We start from the raw sequence: 26,496 nt of genomic DNA on the forward strand, positions 1-26,496 counted from the left end.
GTTCCTGGTTGGGAAAAAAAAAAAAAAAAAAAAAGATTTTGTTTTCTCCTAAAGTCCACTGCATCTTTCCCTAAATTCAATAGCACAATATAAAGTATCTCCATTTCTGATACCTGAAAATAGATATATATTTTCAAGTATGATTTTACAGAACGTTTAAAAGCTAATACTATTTGATCTTTTTAAAGCTGAAAATGAAAAAGAAACTATAATTATTTGTCACATTCATTGTATTTACTTCACTGCTTTGCTAGTTTGAAATCTTTAATCTTTCAGAATGATAATTTGTTTTTAAAATCATTTTGTGCCCTCTAGTGGCAGATTTGTTAGGCATGGTAACTGCTGCTCTGGCAAGTCCTCATACCGTTCAGAATTAGACATTACAGTTACAGACAATGTTGAAATGTAATAAAGCCACTTCATTTACCTTTAAAGTGAAATTTCTGTCCATCTCTACAGTTTTTAAAAAAATAAATTACATTGGTTTCTAGTTATGATGAGATATTACTGACAACAAAGCAAAACAATAAAAAGCACATACTCAGTGTCTGACTGAGTTTGCTCTCAGAAATGGTATTGATGAACACTTCCTTGCACAAAGCACCATTCTGCTTGTTTCCTACTAGGACACTGTCCAACATCCTGGATTACGGTTTTTCCAAGTTGGTATCTTCATAATGGTGACAGTGAAAAGGCTAAATCCCACCAGAGCTTCATCTTCCCTCCTGGAAAAATCACTTTCTTTTCCTTACTAAAGCAACAAAGTTATAGCACAGAGGAAAATCCACAAAAGAAAGAAGGAAATATTTGAGGACTTCAAGGAAAATTAAATCTGGATTGATACACAATTTTATTATTTTTGTTTGCTGGGCCTCTACTAACTCGCTTTCTTAGGAAAGATAGCTCAAAATCCTTACCTTTTCCTTCATGTTCCCAATTTTTTTACTATAAGCTTCTGCACCTGAGCAGAAAAATAAATCACAATGCTTTCAAACAACTCTTTCAGCATAGGTTCTCAGGAGTCTTGAGATAGCAAACTCCAAATGAAAGCAATGAGGCATCCTGTATTTAGGCATCTGCACACTTTTTGCTTTAGTTTGGCTTTCTTTTCCACCCCTAAATTACAAATCTCTAGGAACACATTAAACATTAATCCTTTTCACTGAGTTACAGGTTCTGAGCTCAACAGAATCAGAATAACATTCACTTTGACTCTGAAAATTTGATTCCCAATGAAGATGGTAGAGATTCGCTACCAAAGAAGGCACTCAGATACATGTTTCATGCAGATAAAATGACAGAAATCAATATGTGCTATTCTGATTTTAAAACCCTTGCCTCTGGTAGTCTGAACAAAAAAGCAAGGCTTAATCAATCCAGCCTTTCCACTTAGCACTATAGATGGTTACTGAGGGCCTAAGAAGTTGGTGTTTTCAAAACCTTCAAAAATCTTTTTTTTTAGGGTGGTTTCTAATTTTGCAGGTCAGTTTTCTTGATTAAAAAAAAAAAAAAGTTCATTTTAAAACCCTTAACAGTCTCTGCACACAATGGTCATCAGAGCTGGCTCACTGATGGGAGGCAAATGGAAAATATAATTTGAAGCTAGTTATTGTTCCAAGTTCTCTTCGCAGTTTTGTCCACTAGGGAAATAATATAACATACTTTCTCCCTTCATATGTTTGCCTAATATAGTGCCTGAAAAGCCGTGACTTAATTTCATGTTATATAATTTTTGTTAAGGTCTCAAAGATGGAACATTTTAGAGAATAACCACTTAACTAGTTTACACTTACGTTAAAAAAAAAAAAAGAATGTTTTTATTAGTTTTACAGATTTTATGACTCAAAATCCTTGTTGTAGCAGTTTTTGCACCTTTTGAAGTTGACACCTTCGCTCGTGTCTGTTTTAGATACAAATAATGAGCCAGAAATTATTAAGAAAACACTAAGGGGGGGGTAAAGGCAGAAAGTAGGACAGCTGTCCTCTCCAGCACTGGACCCTGTGAAGTACAGCAGGCCAGCAGCTCAGCTCCGTCCCTCCTTCCTTCCCTTCCTGGGACAGAGGCAGCCTGCCAGGCACTGAAAGCACAACTTCTCACCACTTGGGGCAGCAAAATCCAGTGTCTGAGCTGCTTTTGTAGCTGAGAATGGCATCTCTTGGTCACTCCTGGGTGTTCAATGAAGAAAAATTTTAAATCATCTGCCTATACAACTCTAGCAGGTCAGCATTATTTACAGTGCTGATCAACTCATGAGAAAAAAAAAAAAAAAGCAAAATTGTTTCAGAGAAAACAGCAGTAATGATTAAAGGAATTGAAAATTAAGATGAATAGGGACCGAAAAATTTGGGAAATGAGCAGAATAAGATGCAATAAAACACATATAAAACAATAAATAGTACAGAAAAGGCAGAATGGGAAGTAATTTTCCTGTAGTTTAACCTGTGAGGATTCATGTGAATGCAAAGCCTGCTCAGATCAAACTGTGATCAGTATTAGGAGTAACTTTGAAGGAATATAAAACTTAGATCGCTTATCTTTGTTTCTTGCAGTAGTGAGAATTAGGGATAAAATCTATGACAGAGGTTAAACTGATCCGTAAGTACCTCCCATTGGGGTTTTAGTCCTCACTCTAAGCTGGCCACACGGGCTGAGGGCAGCATGCTGGAGCCTGGACCACATACCACTGAAGTTCCTGTGTTCAGGAGAAGAAAATCCTGTCTGCATGGATGGCAGGCACTGACTGCAGTGGCCAAAAGATAACGACCACTAGCCCTAGTGGAAAAAGAGCTGTGGTGGTTCCAAGGGTGTTGACAAATGCTGACGCAGAGCCTGAGGAACGCCTCTGGTCCTGCTGGGTGGGTCAATGATGACGAGGCCAGGTCAGTGTGCTGATGGGGAAAATCCAGCAGCCTTGATAAGGAGCTGTCTGAAGTCAAGGTCTTCAGCTGCACAGCCCTGAGCAGCTGCCAGCTGTCCCTTGGAAGGAGACTGATGCTTCTTGCTTTATCACTAATGCGGATACTCAGCACTGCTCTGAGTAAATGGCTGCTCCACATTCTGTGCTCAGGTTTGGAGATGGAGACACAAGCGATATAATGTGAGCATATGCCCCTGGGCTGGCCACGCAGGAGCTGCTTATGCGGTGAACTCTGAGGCTCTTTGGGCACTATTGGTATTGCCTAATGAAAACAGACTTCCAGAGCTAGGCAGATGCGGAGTACTGGGAGTGACATATTAATCTGGGGTGAACTGATGCATTCAAAAAACGTTAAGCAACACTAGATAAAAGTGCTGTGATAATATGTCAAATGGGAAAAATGGAAGTCAGAAACAAAAAGTGAGCAAAAGCAAAACTTGGGTATCAAAAAACATTAAGAACAGCGATCATAGACTCACAGAATCATTTGCATTGCAAAAGACCTCGAAGATCATCTCGTCCAACCTTTAACCTAGCACTGACAAGTCCACCACTAAACCATGCTGCTCAGTTCTACACTTACACCTAATGAAAGCAAGGAGCGGGTCTTGTAGCATTCCAACGAATTGCTCCCAAATTCACAGAAATTATTTGACACAAAGACCTTTGAGAGGTGACATAGACTTTGAACAAAGTCAGAGAAATGAGCTAGAGCTTAGTACCTGGCAGGGTGTTGAAGGGAAAACACGAAGAACTGGAAACCAAACGGGCGCACGCTGCTTTCCCAGCAGGGTCGAGAACGGTCAGCAAGGCACGGCGAAGGCAGTGGCACACCTGGGAGGAAGACATTGGGCAGAAAGGGGAGTGCAGTCAGCATTTGCTGCCCTGCCTTTCTTCCGCCAGGTAGAAGTCGTGAGGGAAATGCATGTCCTGGGATACAGGACGGCTAAAAGGCCGTGGATGGGATGTGTGTGAGTGGACAACACAGGGCCAGGTGCCACAGGAGTTATGAGGGGAAATGGCCAGGGTAGGAAAAGAAGCGTAGGGATGGGACTGAGGCTGCTCTGCAGAAAGCAAACGTGGGCAGGATGATCGAATTTTTGAAGAGGGACAGAATACACATCATCCACGACTAAAACACGGGCTTTCCCGACTGTAAGCGAGGGCAGCCAGGTCAGGGGTGACCCAGAGGAATGTGTGTGACGGGGAGGCACGGCCCCCTCACCCACACCGGGCCACCTCACCCAGCACCTCTGCACTACACCGCGCAGGACCCGGGGTTCAAATTCCTCCCTCTGGCCACGAAACAGACCCTCCGGGAGGCGAGGCGGGCCCGCCAAGCCTGGCGCAGCACCCGGACCCCTCCACCTCCGCCGGGGGCAGCCCCAGCCCCGGGTCCGTCCCGTCCCGTCCCGTCCCGTCCCGCCCCGGAGGCCGCCAGGGGGCGGGCGGCGAGGGTCGGTGCGGGCCGGGCCCATCGATGGGGGCGGCCGCTCTGCGCTCGGCTCCTCCGCCCTGCCTCTCGGCTCTGGATTAGCGAAACTGGCGACGTGGGACCGGGCCGGCCCCGCCGCGCCCCGCGGGGTGAAGCCGGGACTCGCCGCCCGCCGGCACCGCGCCGCGCCGGGGCTCCGCGGCTCCGCTCCGCGCCGCAGCACCGCACCGCCCGCACCGCCGGCAGCGCGCCGCGGCCATGGCGCTGCGGGCCCGGGCGCTGTACGACTTCAGGTCGGAGAACCCCGGCGAGATCTCGCTGCGGGAGCACGAGGTGCTGAGCCTGTGCAGCGAGCAGGACATCGAGGGCTGGCTGGAGGGCGTCAACAGCCGCGGCGACCGCGGCCTCTTCCCGGCCTCCTACGTGCAGGTGATCCGCGCCCCCGCCGCCGAGCCGCCGCCGCCCGCCCGCTACGCCAACGTCCCCGCCGCCGGCTTCGAGCCGCTGCCGCCGCCCGCCGCCTTCAAGCCGGCGGCACAGCAGCAGCAGCAGCAGCAGCAGCAGCCCCCGGCGGCGCAGCAGCCCCCCGAGCCCTTCCCGGTGCCGCCCGCCGCCGGGTACCCCTTCCCTATGGCGCCCTACGGCGGCCCCTACCAGCCCAGCCAGGGCAGCGACGACGACTGGGACGACGACTGGGACGACAGCTCGACGGTGGCGGACGAGCCGGGAGCGCTGGGAAGCTCCTACCCCGACTACGAGGCGGCGGGGGGCGGCGGGGCAGCGGGGCGCTACCGGCTGTCCACGCGGTCCGAGCTGTCCCTGGGATCCCGCGGTGGTGGCGGAGGTGGTGGCGGCGGTGGTGGGCACGTAGCCGGACACCCGCACCCGGCCGGTGGAGGAGCCAAGAGCTCGGCCACGGTGAGCCGCAACCTCAACCGGTTCTCCACCTTCGTCAAGTCCGGCGGGGAGGCCTTCGTGCTGGGCGAGGCGTCGGGCTTCGTGAAGGATGGGGACAAGCTGTGCGTGGTGCTGGGCCCGCGCGGCCCCGAGTGGCAGGAGAACCCCTACCCCTTCCAGTGCTCCATTGAGGACCCCACCAAGCAGACCAAGTTCAAGGGCATGAAGAGCTACATCGCCTACAAGCTGGTGCCCAGCCACACCGGGCAGCAGGTGCACCGCCGCTACAAGCACTTCGACTGGCTCTACGGGCGCCTGGCCGAGAAGTTCCCTGTCATCTCTGTGCCCCACTTGCCCGAGAAGCAGGCCACAGGCCGCTTCGAGGAGGACTTCATCTCCAAACGTCGCAAAGGCCTGGCCTGGTGGATGGACCACATGTGCAGCCACCCGGTGCTGGCGCAGTGCGATGCCTTCCAGCACTTCCTCACCTGTCCCAGCACGGATGAGAAGGCCTGGAAGCAGGGCAAGCGCAAGGCTGAGAAAGACGAGATGGTGGGTGCCAACTTCTTCCTGACCATCAGTGTCCCCACTGGCCCTGGGGCCGGCCTGGACTTGCAGGAGGTGGAAAGCCAGGTGGACGGCTTCAAAGCCTTCACGAAGAAGATGGACGAGAGCGCCCTGCAGCTCAATCACACCGCCAACGAGTTCGCCCGCAAGCAAGTCACTGGCTTCAAGAAGGAATACCAGAAGGTGGGGCACTCCTTCAAGTGCCTCAGCCAGGCGTTTGAGCTGGACCAGCAGGCCTTTTCGGCTGGCCTCAACCAAGCCATAGCCTTCACTGCGGAAGCCTACGATGCCATCGGGGACCTCTTTGCAGATCAGCCCCGACAGGACCTAGATCCCGTGATGGATTTGTTAGCGCTGTATCAGGGGCATTTGGCCAACTTTCCGGACATCATCCACGTCCAGAAAGGTAACACCCTTACTTATTTTCTGAAATTATAGTTTAATGTATCGGTGCCATGCAGACAGAGGTAGGAACCAGGAGCTAAACTTTCTCCATGTATGGCTTGTTGGCCTTGGGTTAAACTTTTCAGTGTTTACTCAGGTAGTCTGTTGCTAAAAATACACAAAACACATCAGTGACAGCTTTCATTCTGTGCCAAAGGTCTAGACTTTGTTGGGATTTCTGTTCGTCAGAGGTTACTGAGCGTGACTGTGTGCCTCTGAAAGAAACCACATCTACCTGTGCGGCTGATACATTAAAGATTAATGAGCTTGTTTACAACCCCCGGAGATCAACTGGTATGAAAACATCTATTACTCTTTGACGTATGTCAGGTGTCTTAAATCTCTGATCTAGTAGGTAATCGATAAGTAATCTGAAGATGCAGATACACAAACTGACCTTGTTGTTGGAAGTGTCACATGCGTTTTGCAGTGGTGGGCATTCAGATGAGAAGTTTAAAGCCGTTGGTGTTTGTCAGTTTGGCCATACATTAAACTCCCTTTTGCACCTTTGTGAGGACAGTGGTCTGCCACAGTGTTCCTAGTTGGGTTTTTTCATCCCTTGCCCTTATTATCCTGAAGAGATGTTGCTCATGTGGTACCCTTTTGGCATCTTTCTACCTGAAACATGCTTCTGAGGTTCACATTGCTGTTTGTTTGGCACTTTGTGATCCATTAGGGGGAAAGAAACTCTGAAAATGAAAGAATCATCTGCTATATAACTAGGGACACTCATTCAGATAAATACAGGTTTGTAGCATTGAATAAGTGTAGGTAATTTCCCTGCTCTGAAGTTAATGCTCTTCATGCGTTCATCACTGTTGTGAGAAGAATAGCCCATCATTCATCCTTTTTCCTGTTATATCGCTGACCTATGGCTTTCAACTCAAAGATTAGAATTAAAGAGACCTAGGAAAACACCACCTAGGCTGTACAGAAATTTGTGTGTGTAACAGTTGTACAACAAAATGCGAGAGCTTCTTCACTGGAAATTATTTTCGAGATTTATTAGTGGTGGTCTGTATCCAGAGAGGCAGAGCCTTAACTGTGACCCATAGTGATTCAGTCTTTCATGCCCTTATCTGCCTTTTTCAAGGCCTTGAAATCTTGAGATTTTTGATGAAATGGTTGGAAGAGTTTTTACAACAGATCAAAAAAGGCAGGCTTTCTGGAGGTGCACACTATTGCTAGGAAAATCTGAGGAGGCAGAGTTGATATAAAGTACACAACTTGTTTAAGAAAGCAAGAGTTTTGTTTCAAGTAGATGCATCAAGTTCAGATTTTCATTCTCCTGTCGAATCTTGAAAATTGTGGGTGGAAACTTAAATAATCCTGATATTATTTTGAAGAGAAAACTGAAAAGTGCAGTCTGACCTTTGAGAATTTGCTCCGCTAGCTGGTGTGGTATTGTGTTCTGATAACAACTCTCAAGTATTTTAAATTTGGAGAAAAGCGTGACACAATGTCTCACACTTGGGAAGGGGAAAGATTTTTTTATCAGGTGCAATAAAACAGCAGATGATATACACTACTTAAATACAGTCTTAAAACTTTAAGATATATTACAGAGTTTACTTTGAGGAGAGGATTGGGAATAGTAGAATATGTGCTTGATTCAACCCATATTTCCTTTAGCTTGCACATCTCTATTCCTCTTTCATTTGTGTTTGAATTTGCACTTACAAGAAGGTTTACCTTCTTGAACTGGGGAAAATTCATCTAAGCGAGCTTCCACCATAGCAGTGCAGAAGTATGATGACATGCATAGAGCTGATTTGGTGCCAGAAGTCTGTGCTGGAGCTGGATGGAGAAAACTACAGCCAGCCTGCCTTCACATGCTAATGCTCCAGCACCTCTGAGCTAACACAATTATTATCCCTGGTGCATATTTGCAATGAGAAAATGGCATGGGTTTGAGAGTTTGGTCTCCTGAGTGTCCATATTCATCACAGGAACAGGGTTAGGGCTGGGTTATGCATTTGTTGCTTTTGTTCCCTGTAGAAAAGAGACAAACTAGAAGAAAGCTTTTTTTTTTTTTCCCTCTCCATTTTATGGCTGTTTTATTGCTCTTAACAGTTATTTCTAACAGGGTATAACTCTTCAATTCCAAATTGTAAACTTCAGATGAAAACATGAACTGTTTGGTGTTCTTACAACATAAGACCTTTCTTTTAAATTTACAGTCTGGGATAGTTGCCAGTATGTAAGGATTATTATTGTCTGTACAGACCAAACAAAAATCTGTTGGTGATAATAGATCATCTGAAAACAGTCGACGTGTCTTTCTTTCAGTGTTTTATTTTCTAGTGTACAACTTTGTGCAGTAAAATAACCCAAAAGTGCCTTTAGAGGTGGCAGAAACAGCAGCCTGTTGATACATTGCCAACATGGGCTTGGCTTTAAAAAGATGAACTCTACGGTTATGAGTGCTTCCTCCATTTTTCTCTACATAGTGCAAATGGATTGTCCGCTTGGGGTAAAAAGCGAAGCCGTTTCTAGACTCCATCTCTGTATCCCTCTAGACCTGAGAAGGACCAAAAAAATAAAGGCGGCTATGCCCCAAACATATATGTGCTGGTAGAACCTTAGACTGCCTTGTCTTGTTAAGGGTTTGATCTACTGCAGATAGTTGAACAGCTGCTTAATTTGATTGGAAGCGTGTTTTGTGCAATGGACTGAGAAGTCTGCGTGTCTAGAGGTTTTTGAACAATTTCTGCAAAGTTTTTTGTGCCAAAAGAAAGCCAAAGAATCTGAACTAGAGGCAAGAATTTTCTTCCATTTGGCCTTTATCTGTTTGTCTAAAGTTATGAACCAAAGACACAAAAGCCCACTGTTGCTTTTTCTGTGTATCAGCAGGGAAATGGGTTAAACGTTGTGCTTGTTACTGTTCAGGGATCCCGGTCTTTCTGCCTCCCATGTTGAGGACATCGTACGTGATCTGTGGTGTACAGAGAGTGATTGTCATTTTGGTCACTTAGGTAAAGATGGAAAGCCATGGGAATATGTTCAACGTGTTTAGTAGCGTAAGTATGTGATGGAATGGCAATAACTTCAATAGGAGATTTAAAGATTCCTGTCTGTCTGCCTCCGTGATGTTGAGCACTCAGTGTTTAAGGAATTTTCTGTGAGGGAAGGAGGAGTTCAGGTTCCTGCTCCAAAAGAGACAGAGGAGGGGTTCGAACTGCTTTTCTCCCACAGTCCGGTTGAGGATCAGCTTGGCAGCGCTTTGTGAGAAACCTTACTTGGTTTTGTGTGTGCACCCGTCCAGGTCTGAAGGTTCACTGAAACAAGCCCTACAGTGAAGAGCACACCGAGCTGGAAATCCCACGTTTCCATTTGGAAGTGCTTGGCGTGAGAGTCCCACTGGGACTGGCAACAGAGCATTTCAGTCCCAAGACATGGTTTCCTTACAAACGGTTGCTCTTTTAGACGTTTTCAAAATAAAACTGAGCACTTAGGGGAAAACTGACATTTGTAGGGGTAGATGATGGCAGAGAAGTGTCTCCGAGCCTCTCAGCACTCAAATACTTTACAGATCTAGCCCTCATCCACAGGGAAGTGCACCTAACATGCTTACATTAAAGTTTTCCTGTGCATACCTGTGTGTTTCGGAATAGAGGATCCAAGTGTGTTAGACAGCTATACTTGTACTTAGTTTTCTTTAGCCTCTGGCAAACCATGTGTAGAAGGGGAGTGTTTAGTTCATGAAGCTTAAAACCAAAACTGCACCTTGTCATTTTCTTTTTGCAGAACTGATGTACCTTTCAAGAAATGCTAGATTCAGTTGCTTTAAGCTTGAGAAGAAAAGCACACTCCCATCTTCGTTTCTGTGCTTTTTAAGGTCTAGTTGTGGAAATTCCCTAGGCATTCTTGGCAAAATAATTCCTACATATTAATTGCTAGAGCTTCACTCAGGTGATGAAATCTTCTGACTTCCATAATCTTCAACCTCAATGTTTGCTGCAGGCCCATGCAAGTTCAGGTTTGGGAAGTTTGTGCACATGAGAATTTGGGATAGTGTGTGAGTGTATGCTAGTGCTGTAGTTCATGCTTGTCTGGCTATCTCATCTTGATACTTGCTTAGTGAGAGTACAGAATTTAGTGGTTTTTTTCTTTCTTTCTGTTTTTGAAGTCTTCCTTGAGGAATTACTGTAATTGGCCTCTTGTTTTCTGAAAGAGGAAGAAACACTGGCTAACTTGATGTTTCATCTCTGCTTTCCAAAATTGTTTCTATATCTTACCATGATGTTGTTAACTTCTGGTACGATTTTTGCAAAACAGGCTTAAGAAAGTGTTTTCTAAATGTTTTCTGAGATGTAGGCAGCAATTCATTTCCTCAGCACACCAAGCTCTAAAAGAATTATTTAAAAAGATCTGAGTGACCCTACCCATTTACTTCTTGATAAGTTTGTGAAAAATAAATTGAGGCAAATGTCCTTATTAATCTGGAGCAAACGTCATCCTAGACATTGGCTATAAAAATGCACTGGGTGTGCTTTTAGAATAACAAAATTATAGGTGAAAAAACATTCCAGATAGTAATGCATTGGAATTTCAAGCATGGAAAAAACCCAGACAGAAATCTGGAGGTCTCTATAACATTTTCAGCAGTTCTTGCAGGGAGGGGAGAAGGAAGAAGTCTCTATGTGTCCTTGAACGAATGAAACTGGTCAGAATTCACACCTAAGATTTTATAACACAGTGTAAAATCAGTGCCCTTCTCCCTTGCTTACTTTCTAGCCTATTAAGTTCATTGCACAGACTTGTATTCTCTTGTAATCCTTGCCAGGTGCCTTCTATGATAGTAAAAAGAGATGGGTACCCATCTTCCATCTATTTAAGGACTTTGATGAACAAGGGTGGATTTCCTTAGGATGACTGTTGTCACCCCTCTCAGCTTTCGCACTGCTGTTACCGGAGTGATGTAGTATTTGTCTACTTGCTCCTGAATCACCCAGTTTGAACCTGGTAGTGTTTGAAAGAAGCCTGAGGGAAACAGACTTCTAGATGGCTAAACCGTGAAGGAATCCTCACTTTTAGCAACAGTATAAAATTACAGCTTCCTTGGTCTGTGTAAATCACACAGAGGACAACAATAAGTAAGACTAAAATTGAGCAATGCCCTTACTTGAAGGGGATTAAACAGAAAGAAAGAAAGAAAAAAAAATAACTTGTGTGTCTTGTCTGCCAAAAAGATGCATGGATCTTGCATTGATTGTTCTTTTCTTTTTCCTCCCACTCCCCAGTCTCTTCGTACCTTATCTTTCTAAGTGAGTAAGATTCATGCAGGTATGATGTTTCTCTTTCCTGGTACCTTTTGGAACCTCTCTTAGCTTGATATCACACAAATCTGACGATGGCAAGACATTTCATAGGCGGTAAAGTCCCAATGATAGTTTTTCAGCAAACAGCTGGTAGCAGAGGAAGAAGATCGCTGTTCCACCTGTGGGAAGGACTGCATGCACTGCTGCACACCAGCAAGCCTGTATCCACCAGGCATTTACTACCAGCAGGCTGGAGAAGTTTTGACCAGAGCTCACACTTGCATTTTTGACCACAGGTAGTAGACTCTCAGCTCTTGTGTTCTTGCTTACCACAAGAATTAAGACTCTGTGTGCTGGGAAGACCTCATGAACGGCAGAGAGAAGAGGGTAGCAGGATATATATATATATATATATATATTTATATATATAAAACGCCTGTCACCATATTGATACACACTCTTGGGAACCACTCTGATGGCAGGGGTAAGAACTGGAGCTGGCCTTTTAGTATCTCAGCACTTCCGTTACCAACTGATTTTAAAAAGGGAAAAAAAAGCCACAAGACTACAAGATAAGAGTGCAGATATTAAAGAAGTAGAAATTATTTTGTAGAAGGAGGAAGCAGTTTTATTTCAAAGACTATGCAATAGCTTTTCAGGTTGAAGTTTCTGAAGAATCTATATGCTGAGAAAGGGTTCGTTGTCCTCTTACGGCTAGGGAAATGCAGGTCATGCTAGAAGGACTTCTGTCAAAACAGGGATGACCAGAATTGGTAGACTGAAAACAGAAAGCAACTCCTAGAGCTCTTCCAAGTCTTTGTAAGCACATTATCAAAAACAAACAAGCCGGACGAATTTTCTATTTTTGCAAGTCACCTTTGAAACAAGGACACGTTTCAGCCTTTCCAACATCTTTTCCATGACTTCATTGTTAGACTTTGTTTGAACAGTTAAAATGCCAAGTTAATGTGTGCAGACTGTATAAACTCATCCAGCTGGTACCGTACTTATTTTGAACTGCCTGATTCAAATAGCACAGAAACTGAAATTTTAATTAAAGAAATGAAATCACATTTGGCTGAGCCCCCAAGATATTAGCTTTATCAACGGATTTGAGCAAATAGCAAATGCTTTCTGCAGTCTTGTTTGTATCTTTCATGAAGGCCACAAGGATTTAAATAAAACAAAAAAAATTAAAAAAAGTTAAAAATGCATTTAAAACTTTTGAGTTGGTATTTCATGAAATCAGTAACTATATATATATATATGTACGTTAAAAGTCTGCTCAGGTCTTGACTATGCTTAGGCCTTGTCTTGGGCTGTTCAGCCTATGCTTTGGGTAGGCACGCATCACATATAAATAACTTCCGTAATAGTGATGAACTGAACCACCCTTTTTATGCCTGCATGCGATTCTTTCAGAGCAATGTGAAAGCAGGTTAATGCTGTTACTGGGAGTTTACACTGCATTTTCACCCTGTGATAAAAACCAACTTACTAGTCTAGTTTTTTCAGAGCTACCATTTCGAATCATAGGCATGAATAGCTGTTCCAGCCAAGTGACAATAAACTGAAGGAAAATCCATTTTACCACATTTTCAAATTGCTTGGAGTTTAGGTAAGTCAAGGTACTCAGAGGAGTAGATCACATCCTCCAAAAAGGCAGACAATTCTCTTCTGCCTCAGTAATTCTGTAATACTTTCTATACATTAGAATATATATTTATTTACAATTTTAGTTAACATATAATACAATAGTATCTGTTACAGCATTTTTATATATGATGTGTATATAGCATTATACTATGCTATTGTAAAGTTCTGCTTTTATATTTCAATCAGTTACGTTAGTGTTGGTTTACTTTGGCTGTTTTTACTGCAACAAGGAATGTCCTTTCTGTCCCCACAGAGATGCTGCAGCATTCACGTTTCTAACAGAGGGCATTTAAGGTGCACTATGGAAAAAGTGGAGCAGGATCTGCACTTAATTTGGATCTCAGCTCTTTTCATAGGAAGTTACGTAAAGTGGCTCTGCGTGTTATATTTGCTGATCCTAGGACAGTCGTGGAACTATGCAGATGATGGTGAACAGTCAAATACCATAAACTGTGCTCACCTTTTGCATCCCTTCAGCCTTTATGGAGACCAGCATCCAAAAGCAGGACTTGGCATAGGACCCCAATAAAGCAGGGTTATGAGAGTAGGTGAAACCAGCATTTATACTGGCTTTTCTTGACAATGTCATATGGATATTGCTATGTTGTGTAGCCTGTATTCTCCTGTCCACCCACATCCCATAAATCTCAAGAAATTTTTGAGGTTGCCATTTAGTATTATTACGCCTACATCCATTTTGATAATAACTTGTATTCGTCTTCTATAGATCTAGAGGAGACATTTCTGCTCATATGCTGCCAATTGTACTGAAAATTAATTGTACCAATTGTACTGAAAATTAATTTCTCATGTGTGCACAACATCATTTCTGATTGAGGTTGTTTTCTTGACTTAGGCATTATGAACAGGGCATTTATATAAGCTATTAAGATTTAGTGGCATTCTTCTGGCAGAAAAGTACCTGTTCTGAACGCGCTGAATGGGAGAAACCCATGTTGAGAAACTGTGATAATTAAATTGTAAAAGGCAACTTAAATTTTTGGAAGAACAAACATTTATTTTAAAAGCCTGCTTGGTGCTACTCTTAAATGCGGGCTCGTAAGATGTACTTAAAATCACTGTAAGTTTTCGTCTTGGCACTCCTGCCAGTTGTGATCACTTACATTTTCAAGTGTCCACCCTGAAATTGTTCAGCGTGAGCTGCTTTTCGAAGGGCAGATGTTATGCATTTCTATCAACCAGCCTGGTCTGTGGGGTCACTCCTTTCTATAGCCCAGTCTGTAGCATCAGCTGAAGTGCTGTCAAACCTCCTTAACTTGTAGCTAGGAGTGCTGAAAAGTACAGGCTGTCTTAGAATTGGGCAAAACCTGTGTTACTGAATGTTTGCCTCTCGGGCTGTGATGCACAATGCTATGTTTGTAATAATAGAAAGCCGTGTACACAGTTCAGCTGGATTTTAAAATTAACTCATTGATCTTATGGGCTTTCTTTCAGACATCACTCTAGGTACATATACAGTCATTAGAAATACTTGTAAACACATCCTGCAGTGGCTGCAATAAGCTTGTTCATTTGCAGAAAACATTGTCTGCATACAATACATCTAAAATATATTTCTTTTAAAATTGCTACATTCAGCATTCAGGAGGAAAAAAAACCAAGCACCTTTCAACTGATTTTGCATAATTTTTGCCTTTGGTAACGTAGCAGTGTGGGTTTCCTTTTTTTAATGTGGTTGTGCAGAGTGGTAGGTGTGGCAGACCTGTTGTTCCGTAGTGTTTCTTTCATTTATTTTGCCACCTTACTCACACCTCCTGTTGTCAACTGTTTTAAGGGCAAAGTGTGGCTTGTAGCTTGTATAGCAGTGCGCTGTAGCTTGGCTCAGTGAAACGTTCTTGCTGGAGCTGCCGGATTTATCTGGAGGACTCTAGAGCTGAAGTGTGCATTGCCAATGTGATAATGGAAGTATTTTTCAGTAGCATAAACATTTTGGAGATTCTGAACATGCCTAGGTATGATTACAGCCCTTGTTTCTCTGGATAAAAAAATGGGTCGTGTATACTCTTCTTATGTGTGTGTACACGAACTTGCCTTTGTATACACAGTGATCTACAACGATTTAATCAGACCTTAACTATGGCATTATTTAAAAATAAAAAAAAAGATAGCAGTTAGACATGTATAGTATCCATTAACAGTACTAATTCTTGAAAATTGAGTGGCATTTGACACTGTGCATTCTATCACCATCATTAATCAGTTATATAGGAATTAAATCAATGTCTATGGTTAAAACCACCAGATAAGATCAGAATTTGTCATGTTTCTGAAATCTCTGGCAAAGACTTTTATTTTTGCATGATATCTGCATTGTGCAGATTAGAGGGTGACTTTAGTTTGAACTGAAGAATGAGTCTCTGAGTGACAGCTTTTGATGAGCTTTGTAACAGGGTAGCTGGAAGAACAAATAGTTCCGTCTAATAATGCCACAGTCAGTCAGCGTTAACCTGGGTGTTAGCAGAGACCTGTAATTTGTGAGCCTAGATTTATAGGATAGTACTATCTTATTCTGATATTTTTTGAGCAGTGAGCAAAAAAATAATGAAAAATCTGAGGTTTTTTTAATTGTCATTAGGATGCATATTCTAAAAGCGTTATAGCCATGTTTCCATATCTATACAAAAACCTGCAATACTAAAGTAATTGTAATTTTATTTTTGCATTTTTAAATCACTTTCATTATGAAAAGCAGAACTTTCTTAAAATAGTTTTGCACCATCAAGAAAAATATCATCATTAAATTAGAAAGCTTGGTTTTGAAAACTGTGTTGACACTTTTAGAAAATACAAGTGACTTCATCCTTTTGCCTTTGATGTTGAAGACTGCTTGCTTTGTTATGTTCGAAACACTAAAATCAGATTTCAAAGTAGTGAGCCGTTCCTTCATTAGTTTCAGTAATGCTACATTTTCCCTGTGACATTCTTTTACGCAGTTAAGTCTCTACTGGAGAAGCCTTCTGTTTTTAATTTCAGGCAAATTCCCATTATGCTGCTCTCCCTTCTAAATCTCAGCCAGAAAATGTAAAGAATTTGCAGAATCTTAACTTAATGTAGGCTTCTTTTGTTAATCTGTGCTCACAGCATTCTTAAGCAAATAATCCATCAGTGTAGTACAATCTCTATTCTACTACGCACAGTTTCTCTTCGAATTGAGAGAGGGGAAGTGTAGGGGTTTGCTTCAGAGCAGGATTTCACGTTAGGTGTAATCTTGCGCGGTGCTTCTGATCCTTCCCTTGTGTTGGAGCGAGCAATTGCATAGCCGTGGGCTGAGCTGGATGGAATTGCTAAGCCATCGGCAAAGCCAAGCCCTCCAGGCCCAGAGCAGTGTTTAATTGGGTTAGTCATCTGAGTCATCCTGTAACAACATCTCTGCTAGCTGCGGTGTAAGCGGGACGGCCACGTAGATGGCTTCGCTTGGCAGCAGTCGGATGGGTTATGGAGACGGCTCTGTCTTCCACGGGGTAAATCAAAACTGCGGCTACGTGCACGTGGGCTGCCTGGCGTTTGCCTTTTCAAATCTTTAGGCAAAGAGCTGTAATTAAATAACAAATAAATAACATGAATAAACATCATCAGGTCTGTGGTAAGAAAAGTGTAATATCATTTCTAGTCACTTTTTATGCTTTTGCATCTTTTTATGAGAGCTGCTAAAATCAATGTGATGTGTATTGTTTTCTCACTTCTTTTTAGAGGTGGTGTCTCGTAATAGAAGTAAAGCAAAGGGAATTGTTTGCGTTCAAAGTTCTCCCTTCAGTATCGAGTAGCACACTTTAAAGGAGACATCATTGATGCCTACTGTTTGGCAATTTAATATGAAGGGCAGCTGAATGGCATGGAAACACAAGTTATTTTTCTTTCCAGTAAGTGATGCACCAAATCTGATTTTGTAGTTTGCAGACAGTAGGAAGACAAAATAAATTGTATGTATGTATGTATGTATCACACAGGTCATATCGTTTTCACAAGATCTATCAGATGAGACTGCTGAACAGTTTTCTTTGCTAATCTTCCGAGTTTCTGTAAAGAACACAATGTTTTCTGACTAGCTTTCTTCCCTCACGAGGGAGCCGTTTTTCAGAGGAACCTTTGTACTTTGACACAAATTCTTCGGGGAGGCTGGTGTACCGAAGCTTATTGGCCAGGGGACGTCTCAAAGGAGGCATTCAGGAATCTGGTGCTCTTTGTTTTTGCCACGCTTACCGCTGATACAAAGGCCAGAACAATCGCCCTCCCCAGATCTTTTCCGCTCTGCCATCTATTGTCCTTTTGGGTATCGTTTTTGAGCAAAGTGGGTACGGATTTACGTCCGGGGCGGCTGGTGGCCACGTGCCGTGTTCCTGTCCCGTGGAGCCACCGCTGCTTCCCACCTGCGGCACCAGCAGCCGTCACGCCAGGGGCAGAGCAGAGCAGAGTGGGGCGGGCGCAAGGCTAACGCCTCCCTCCCACGTTAAGGACCTATTCCAGAAAGTAGCTTTCTGCTTAATGTATCAAGGACAACCAGGGGAATAACTTTTCTTTCTTTGTCTCACGTATCTTCTGCACTTATTTTGCAGTAATTCCTTAACTCGAGGTATAAAGAATAACAGGAATGGGTGTATTTGAAAGGAAGTCTTACACTATCATAACAGTTTACGTATGTGTCAGTTATCTCACTACTAGTGGGAGAAAGCTATTTGCTGTGGTTTAGCATAATTCATCACTAAAGTGACGTACATATTTGAGTATCTGTAGTCATAAAGGCATTACAAATACAGGATCTAAAAAGCTATCTAAAACTTCTACATGCTAGGTGAGTTTTCCAGTTCAGTATTTTGTGCTCAGATACTGCAGACAGTGATATATAGGTGACTTAGTGGATGATACACATTCCTGAGAGCGACAGTGAATTGCAGACCCCCTGACCTCTACCGATCCTCGCTGCTGCTGCAAGTGCCATGTGTTAGTGACACCGAGCTGACAGGCCTTCATATTTAATCCCATATTGCAAGCCCCTATGCAGTATTGCTGTATGAAGTTAAGTCATTGCTGCTACAGCAATTTTTTAGCTCTTTTTCAGAAAAGAGGAATACCTTTCTAAACAGCATCAGTAAGGACTGCTCATATTTTTTAAGAATCGAGCAAGCCCAGCCATGGGGCAGATGTCTGCTGTACTAAGCACTGTGCAAAAGCAGAGCAAAGAAGGGCTGCTGCCCCAGAGGTTTCCCTTCCTCTCGCTTTGTCTTCATGTGGACTCATAATTTCATATGCAGCTGAAATTTCACTCCTGACTACTGCATGCAGAACTCCAAAGCTGACATCCAGGTGCTGCTTCTAGAAGAGGAGGTGGGCAGTGGGAAGTTGGTCTTCATGAGCTGAGCCCCAGGACTTCTGCTTTCTGGTCACGTTGCAGGCTGCAGTCTGGGCTGCTGCCGTGCACACTCAGCGCCAAGAACCCGGGCAGGGCTGGCTGCTGGCAGGCCGATCACATGCAGTCGGTTGTGATCCATTCCCCATGCATGAACGGGTGCTTGTAGACACATATGCATCCACATGATGTGATCCACTTACACATCTCTGTACACATACTTACAGGGTGAGGGGAAGTGAGTACAAGCTCATGTATGGGCTCAAACCCACCCTTGGTTCATTGTTCACACATGCTCAAAGCATTTCTGAACGTAATAAAACTGCAGGTGATAGGAAAATATATTGCTTGACCCAAACTTGAGTGCTCTCAGGTTCAGGACTTTTTTTTTTTTGGTTTTACTTTCCTGAATGTATTTGATTCTTTCTGCCTCATTGCAACCTCATGCTTGCATGGGAGCTTCCTGACTCAATACACTTCATTTTTTCCTGGTAACTCCTCAGCACCTATTTAAGTTGCTGTTTATACAGCATGTTTCACAGCTTGCAAGTATTTGTTTCTAGCAGGAATTTTATGTTGCCCATATATTCTTGGCTGCTAGTATTACTATAAATGTCCCTTATTAAATGTGTTCGTGTAACCTAGGCTTGTCTAATCTCAGACTTCAAAACAAGTACTGAAAACTGAGTTTCTAAAAGCCCTTAAACAGCATTCATCGAGCACCCCGGTCTGTTTAACTTCAGTCTTTGGGTGATGAAAAATAGCATTCACATCTGCTTTTCCCCACCTTTAAGAACAGAAATAGATGTAGCACAGCTTTTTGCAGTGTCTGTGACCCAGGCCTTCTTTGTTGATTGAAAGCTATCCCTGACCACTGGAACCTGCTCTCCTAACAGAAGGGCTTTTCATCAGACCAGAAGCTTTAAATTCACGGACAAGTTGTAAGGGAATCTTTAGAAATGGAGCTAAACAGAAAATATACATATATATATATAATATATATATATATACATTTTTTTGAATGTGTTCCATCCCTCTTGGAACCATGCCTTTGCAGATACTTATCCCAGACATATTCAGCAGGAGATTTCTTTAAGCTAATATGCATTGGGAGGTGCCTCTTTCTGTGCCTTCTCCTCCTCCCTAAAACATGTGGTATTCTTTTCTAGGGCTGCCAGAATTCTGTGATTGCTACTGTTGTTCTGGTTGTTTGCTTTTAAATACGCCTTGCTTATTTGGATTGTCCAAACCAATGCTTGACGTTTGGATCTTTGAATCCAGGAGCTGGGGGAACGGAGCAGAGCAGCCCAGGTGGAGGGAGCTGCATCCAGCTGCAGGTGCTTCTCCAGGTGTGCCTGGCCAGAGGGGGCTCGCTCAGCCTCCGCAGGGTGTGGGGCAGAAGGGAAGGTGCAGAGGTGCCAGGCAGGCAGAGGAGAGGGGTGCAGCAGCAGCTAGGAGAACGTTTTGAGAAAACGGGAGATGAAACATGGTGTGTTGCTGTTAGTGAAGGTGCTTGCAAAGCCGTGCGAGCTAAGAGTGCTTTTTTTTCCTGAGGTTTACTAAACTAAGGCTTGAGAGCTTCAGTAGATGATGAACAAATTAAAAATGGTGTTTTAGAACAAATGATTGCTTACTTTTTAATATAAAGCACGTGGGTTGTTGTTTTTTTTTTCTCTGTGTTTGGGGAAGGTTTGTTGATTGCCCGAAAATAACCTAAATGTTTCCCTGTATGAAGTTATTTCAAGGTTTATTCTTTCACTGTTAATTCAGTACTTCATTTAAGATACTTGAAAAAATAATAAGAATTTTGTGTATAAGTATATGTATAAGCTCTTATACATCGCTGACTTCCAGTTGTAGTCTGCCTAGACTTTAAAGGAAATTCCACTATAGTACCAGCATGAAAACACATGCATTATGAGACCAGTGTTAACGGTTGGAAGTTTTCCCCTTGGATTCCTCTCCCTAATTATAAATCTTTTTTTAACTTTTTTTTTTCCAGAAAAAAAAAGTCACAGTGTATAATATTTGTAGTCTCAAGGGGTTTAGTGTTTGGTAATGTATGGTTGTATTGATGTAAAATAATTCGAAGATTATGCATGCTCCAGAATCTAGTTATACATTCAGCTGCTGATGCTGTAAAATTTCAGTATTTTTTCTTCCAGTTCGGTCATTCTAGAAATAACATCTAAAGCTATTTCCACACATCACAACCAAAGAGTTGTCATGTTTATTTAACCAGCTCCATCTGGCTCCCAGTTAAGTCACAAATTTCATATTTTTTCACAGCCCTGTACAGATTCCTGCAATGAAGCAGAATGCAGAGAAAAAAAAAAGCCGAGTTAGGTTTTGTTTCCTGAAAGCAATGTCCTTTTTGTAGAACAGAAGGTTGACTGTTTTTTTTTACATCGTATCCTGCCTCCCAGATTACTCAGTCTTTGAAGGGGAAAGCACAGATCTTCTGGCGCGGCCTGCCGCTTGCAGCACTGCCTGTGTTTTTTCAGTTCTGTTTTTTTGGGACAGGCTGGGGATGATGTCAATCAGCTGTCGCATCCGGTGCCAAGCTTTTGGCCCTCACGCCTGAGGGCTGTGGCATCGGGAAAGGTGTGGACGGGCCAGGCTGCACCAACCACCCGACACTGTCCTCGGGACCATCGCTCAAATACCTATGCTTTCTGTGAAGCAGTCTTCGGTCTAAACTTGTCGTGCTCATGACTTTCCTAGCAGGAACGGTCCATATGGTTCCTGCAGACCAGAGAGGATTTTCTGAAGCTCCTGATGGAGATCACATACTGGGACTGAAACAAACTCTTTTTCCCCAGGTCCTCTAAATCCTCTGGTATTCTAACTTGCCTCTAGTAAGAGCACGCTGACACAGTGGTTAGGCACTGGGACAGGCTGCACGGAGAAGTGGCGGCGTCCCCATCCCTGCAGGTATTTAAGTGACATATGGTTTAGTGGAGGGGCTCAGCAGCTCAGGTGCACAGTTGGACTTGGTCATCCTGAAGGTCTTTTCCAACCTTAATGATTCTGTGACCTTAGAGACGAGACAAGGGACGACTGCACCAGGCTGTGAGAAATGCCAGGGTGACGGGTGTTCAACTAAACAGGCAAGGAAAAAATGGAAGGTGATGTGTCTGCTGCTGAACTCTTTTTGCTGGTGAATAATGTTCACTACAAACAGAGATTCAGGCTGACAAGATGAAATTAGTCCTCCAACAGACAAACTGGAGGTCGTCCTCCTTAAAGACAGAGGTAGGGAGTCTCCTCTGTTAGCTTGGTTCCTCTGTAAGCGTGCTGTAGGGAGTACAGAAATGCATTTCTTCAAGGCAACGTAAAGGGAGTCCTGTTCATGAACTGTAGGCACTTGTATGATGTAAAGCGTAATATGAAAGGAGAGAGTCATTTGAGATATTACAAGTAGCTGAAGGAACAAGAAACTTGTGTGATCATAAGAGTTTTGACAAATATATCACTTTATAGTGATATATAGTGATTTTTTTGAGAAGATAAAGATGTATTGATCTGACTGTTCTTATGTATATGAATAAGATACATTCCCAGGGCGGCAGTGGTCACGGCACCAAGCCTGCCAGAGTTCAAGAAGTGTTTGGACGATGCTCTCAGACACATGATCTGGTTGGTCTGATTTTATTTATTTATTTATTGGGTGGTCCTTTGGGGACCCAGGAGTTGGACTCAATGAGACCCTTCCAGCTTGGATATTCTATGAAGATATATGTGTGATATCTAAGGCAAAGAAGTTGCTTTTAGGGGAAGCTGAGCTCATGAAAATGAATGTTCAAGATGCTTCTCGGTGTTCTGCGTCACTATATGAGTCTGTTTTGGTGACGTGTTTTTGTAGCGTGTGTGCTTTAATCAGCTGTTTGGAGGAGGAAGGCTAGCAACCTTTTTGCTTTGTTTTTCTTCAGGCTCTTCCAAAATTGTGTTACCTCTATCTGGAGTCTACAACTTTGAAATAAACTCCTAGATTCTCTAGTACTCAGTGCATTTTGGGGTGTCTGTAGTGTAGAAGCAGAATGGTATACTGTTATTTTGTGTATTCGGATCTCCTTTTGATGTTTCACAAAGATTGTGAAAGTGTATGGTGTTTCACAAAGGTTTCTGAATGATGTTACTCTTCTGGTGTTTATGTAGGCTTAAATCTGACTCGTTTTGTAGTGCTTTTCTCCACTGCCGGTGTATTTATCAGTTATTCTCTGAAGGACACCATCTGATTTCTTAAGATTATGAAATAGGCATGTTTTTCTCTTACTGACTTTTGAAAGCTACAGCCTTAAAAGTTGCTTTTTTTTAGCAAGATACACTGTTCTGTGATTTTATTTGAAAGAACTTCCCATTCATATAAACACACGTGTAAATACATTCAGAATGAGCCTTATACAAATCCTTGTTAAATGACCTGTTAAAGTGCGGTAAAGTCTACATTTTCCTCACAGTTGTACTCTTGTGTTTTCTTCTTTACACAGGAGCCCTTACCAAAGTAAAGGAGAGCAAGCGGCATGTCGAAGAGGGGAAGATGGAGCTCCAAAAAGCAGAGGGCATTCAAGAACGCTGTAACATTATTTCTTTTGCAACCCTAGCAGAAATTAATCATTTCCACAAAATCCGTGTGAGGGACTTTAAATCACAGATGCAGCATTTCTTGCAACAGCAAATACTCTTTTTTCAAAAAGTGACACAAAAGCTAGAAGAAGCTCTTCACAAGTATGACAGTGTTTAATCTCTGAACATTGATTTGTGGACTTTGCTCAATTTGAACATGACTTAAGCAGCGAAGCAAACATCGCTGCTGTTAAAGAGCTATTGCCAGTGGTAGATGGTGGTACAAGGATGGTTTGTGTTTACCTGGAATCCCGGTTTAATCTCTGATATGTAGGAAGGAAACAGTTATAGGGCTATGTAGTAGAAACAGTACCACACATTGTAACTAAGTTATACTGTGTATGCCTACACTACCATTGTAACTTTTTTGAAATAATGAATATACTATTTGCCTTATTGCTTTTTGAAATACGGTATTTTAGTGCATACTTTGTAGACCTCAAAACCCTTTGGGTCTTTAAGGAAGTTGGCTAGATAAGCCTGCTTCAGATGCCTTTTTACTTTCCTAGATTTGGATTTCCTAAATTCAAACAATTCTCTGTTTACAGACTCCTACTAGAGCAGCTATGTGATTCTGTGCCTTTAGACTCTATTTTTCCTTTTCTAGTAAGTCACATTTTTATGATTGAATGAATGAAGGGTTGATGCCTATGAGAGGAACTGATAATGAAACCTCATATTAACTGGAAAAAAATCAGCTGCCATCCAGTTTGCACAGCAAGTACTGTCTTATGACAAATGTTGGCTCAAAAAGGAGAAATTAAATCTATTCACACTTTCCTTGAAAATGGAGACTACTTGTTACATGTACTAGGATGTTAAGCACATATACAAATATACACCATTGAATTCCCTTTCTGAAATGAATATTACAGTGAGGGGTTTTTTTAGGATAAAGCATTACTGTGAGTGGAAATTTGAAGGAATAGCCTAATAAAAGTGATGTTTATCAAAAGGATATGAATGCAGGCTATGTGGCTAGAACATTTTTTTCTTATAAGTAGGAAAAGATCTGCTCATTGCTCAGTCGCTGATTCAGTTTAACTTCAGACTTGCATCTACATTGCCGGTTGTCTGAGTTGAGACTCCACTGTGATTCATTAGTTTACTCGGTTATAAATTTTCAGGGATGTTCAGTAATACAAATGATCTGAAATCAGTCTTGGCTGAACTGACTTGGAAAACAGGTGGCATTTTTATGTTTATAACACTCAAGAATTAACAATTGTCTTAATTTTTGTATAAATATTTTTGACAAGCAGGGTGCATTTATATGTATGTAAACACTATCTTTTAAGGAGTTTTCTGGCTTGTTTCCCTTGAATTAAGTCTGAAGTCTGTGTTTATAACCTATTGGTTCCCTTCTTAGAGGTCAGTATGAGAGGGGGTTTTTATTTATCCTAGCCTTCTTCTCCTAAACAAAAATAACAAAACCTTCAAAGGAAGCAAAATGTTTACTTTATTTTTTTTTAATTAAATTAATCAAAGATAGCTTAAACAAATTAAAGCCTGGAAAAGGAAGTTAAGCAATAGTTACATTTAAGTACAAATCATTCCTCACCTATGCAGCAGAAATGTACAGTTCTTTTATTCAATCATGGGAGATTCTGTAGCTTAACCCCACACCTCTGTTTCAGAGGAATAAACGTAAGAATGTAGTTTTGGGTTTAAGATTTGCCCCAGAATGTTTGGAAGATTGCTATTTTGACCACTTTGCATTCAGCAGTGCTGCTAATACATACCCAAAGAAATGAAATACGGAGTGAAGAGGAAGAAAAAACAACAGTGTTTGTAACAGAAGGACAATCAGTGAGGGAAGAATCCATTTGCAGGCTATTGAAAGAGTGCTGCAAACAGCAATGTTGACTGTAAAATAAGGATCATAGTCATAGGGCTGACTTGCTCTTTATCTTCCTCATGGTGTCTTGTTCTACATTCAAAACTCACCACTTCCCATAACAGCTCTTCCCACCAGTGCTCCAACTTCCCACATACTGTTTAATTACCTGAGATAGCAGTGAGCCGGGTTTGAGCTGTTCTGTGGTTTACGTTTGCTTAAGCCAGATAGCATTTTGTTAAATGACTTTACAGTAATTAGATCAGGCTACAGTTGAAGTAATTCTATGTAGAGGTATTAAGACCTGATCAGAAATTGATCTTGGTCCAGTTGAAGTATTCTAGGCGGTTAGTATTAATGAAGTGTACATGCCCAGGGGAAATTAAGCTGTGATATGTATACATAAAACATTATCAGACAGGTACAGTTTTCCCAAATAAACTGTCATGGCCATCACCTTACTTTCTCATTTGTGAATTTTTGGGGTAGAGGGAGAATAGGGGTGCTAATTTGTTAAACTTGATGTACCAAAATGCTTGACTGCAGTCCAGGATCTGAGGTGTTGCAAAGTTTGAAAAGGTATTAGCACATTAGCATCTTGCTTTTATTCTCACTTAGAGAGAGTTGGAGTTAAGCAGATGTAGGGAGCCAGAACTCAGTTCATGCTTACTGCACTCCGTGAGATCTACTATTTTAGTTTTACTTGGAACCAAGTGTCACATTGACCACCCATGCTGACGGACTACTGGATGGTGTGATCTGAGGTCCGAATGTACTCTACAAGAAGGTGAATGTATATTGTGTGGGACTGTGGAGGTATTGAGGGAAATCTAACAAAACCTCTTAAATGAATAAATGTGGAAGAGAGGAAATGAGCTCCATAACATAAACGCATTTGTTTTATTCCATTCCTGTAATTTGTGTTTGATGCATTACAATTTTTGTGCTGATAGTAATATGTGTCTGTTATATTTACTGGGAGTTTAGGGGGATTAATTGAAAGCTGCAAAAAGATTCACTGATGTATTGGTTTCTGTGAAAGTGCTGTATCCAATGAAAAATGTAGAATAAACCCATCAGTGGAATATAGCTACTTAAAATGATCAGCAAGTGGTGAGTGAGTAATGTTTCTTTTTAAATTAGAGGCTTTACATTTAGAAATTAACCACCTGTGAAAATGATTATCTAATCATTTTCATGTTTGTGTTGTAGCCCTGCTGTTGTGTGATGCTTGCAAAGAAAACAGTTATCTCGGTTTGTGACCTGTGCACATTTTCTAGGTACTCCCCACCAGTTTCATGATCCAATGGCAGAGTACATTTGTTTTAGGAGCGTTGCACAACCCAGCTTAGAGAGATCAGCAGTAAAATTGTGGTGATGAAACATTTAAAACAAGCACCAACAAAATCTGAAAAAAAAATCAAAATGGAAGTATATGTCACATAAAATTCATACGCTTTTATAAGATGTTAATGAACTGCATACACTGA

General features: G+C 42.3%; 1 protein-coding gene and 1 long non-coding RNA gene across 2 annotated transcripts; one reads left to right on the forward strand and one right to left on the reverse strand.

Moving 5' to 3' along the window:
• On the reverse strand, window positions 1-5,141 carry LOC136788933 (uncharacterized). Its single transcript, XR_010827555.1, has 3 exons — window positions 5,008-5,141; window positions 3,641-3,752; window positions 1-2,166 (listed from the first exon to the last, which is right to left on the reverse strand). It is a non-coding gene; the product is annotated as an uncharacterized lncRNA (long non-coding RNA).
• Window positions 4,461-26,109, forward strand: SNX18 (sorting nexin 18). Its single transcript, XM_013180494.3, has 2 exons — window positions 4,461-6,223; window positions 23,034-26,109. The coding sequence occupies exons 1-2, from the start codon at window positions 4,612-4,614 to the stop codon at window positions 23,285-23,287; spliced, it is 1,866 nt and encodes a 621-aa protein (XP_013035948.3). The 5' UTR covers window positions 4,461-4,611; the 3' UTR covers window positions 23,288-26,109.
• Window positions 26,110-26,496: the final 387 nt, after the last annotated feature.

The sequence above is a fragment of the Anser cygnoides genome, chromosome Z (genome assembly GCF_040182565.1).
Source record: "Anser cygnoides isolate HZ-2024a breed goose chromosome Z, Taihu_goose_T2T_genome, whole genome shotgun sequence".
Lineage (NCBI taxonomy): Eukaryota > Metazoa > Chordata > Aves > Anseriformes > Anatidae > Anser > Anser cygnoides.

Coding starts and splice junctions, on each gene's coding strand:
- SNX18 (XM_013180494.3), top strand. CDS start 4,612: ATGGCGCTGCGGGCCCGGGCGCTGTACGACTTCAGGTCGGAGAACCCC. Junction 6,224..23,033: donor CATCATCCACGTCCAGAAAG/GTAACACCCTTA, acceptor TTCTTTACACAG/GAGCCCTTACCAAAGTAAAG.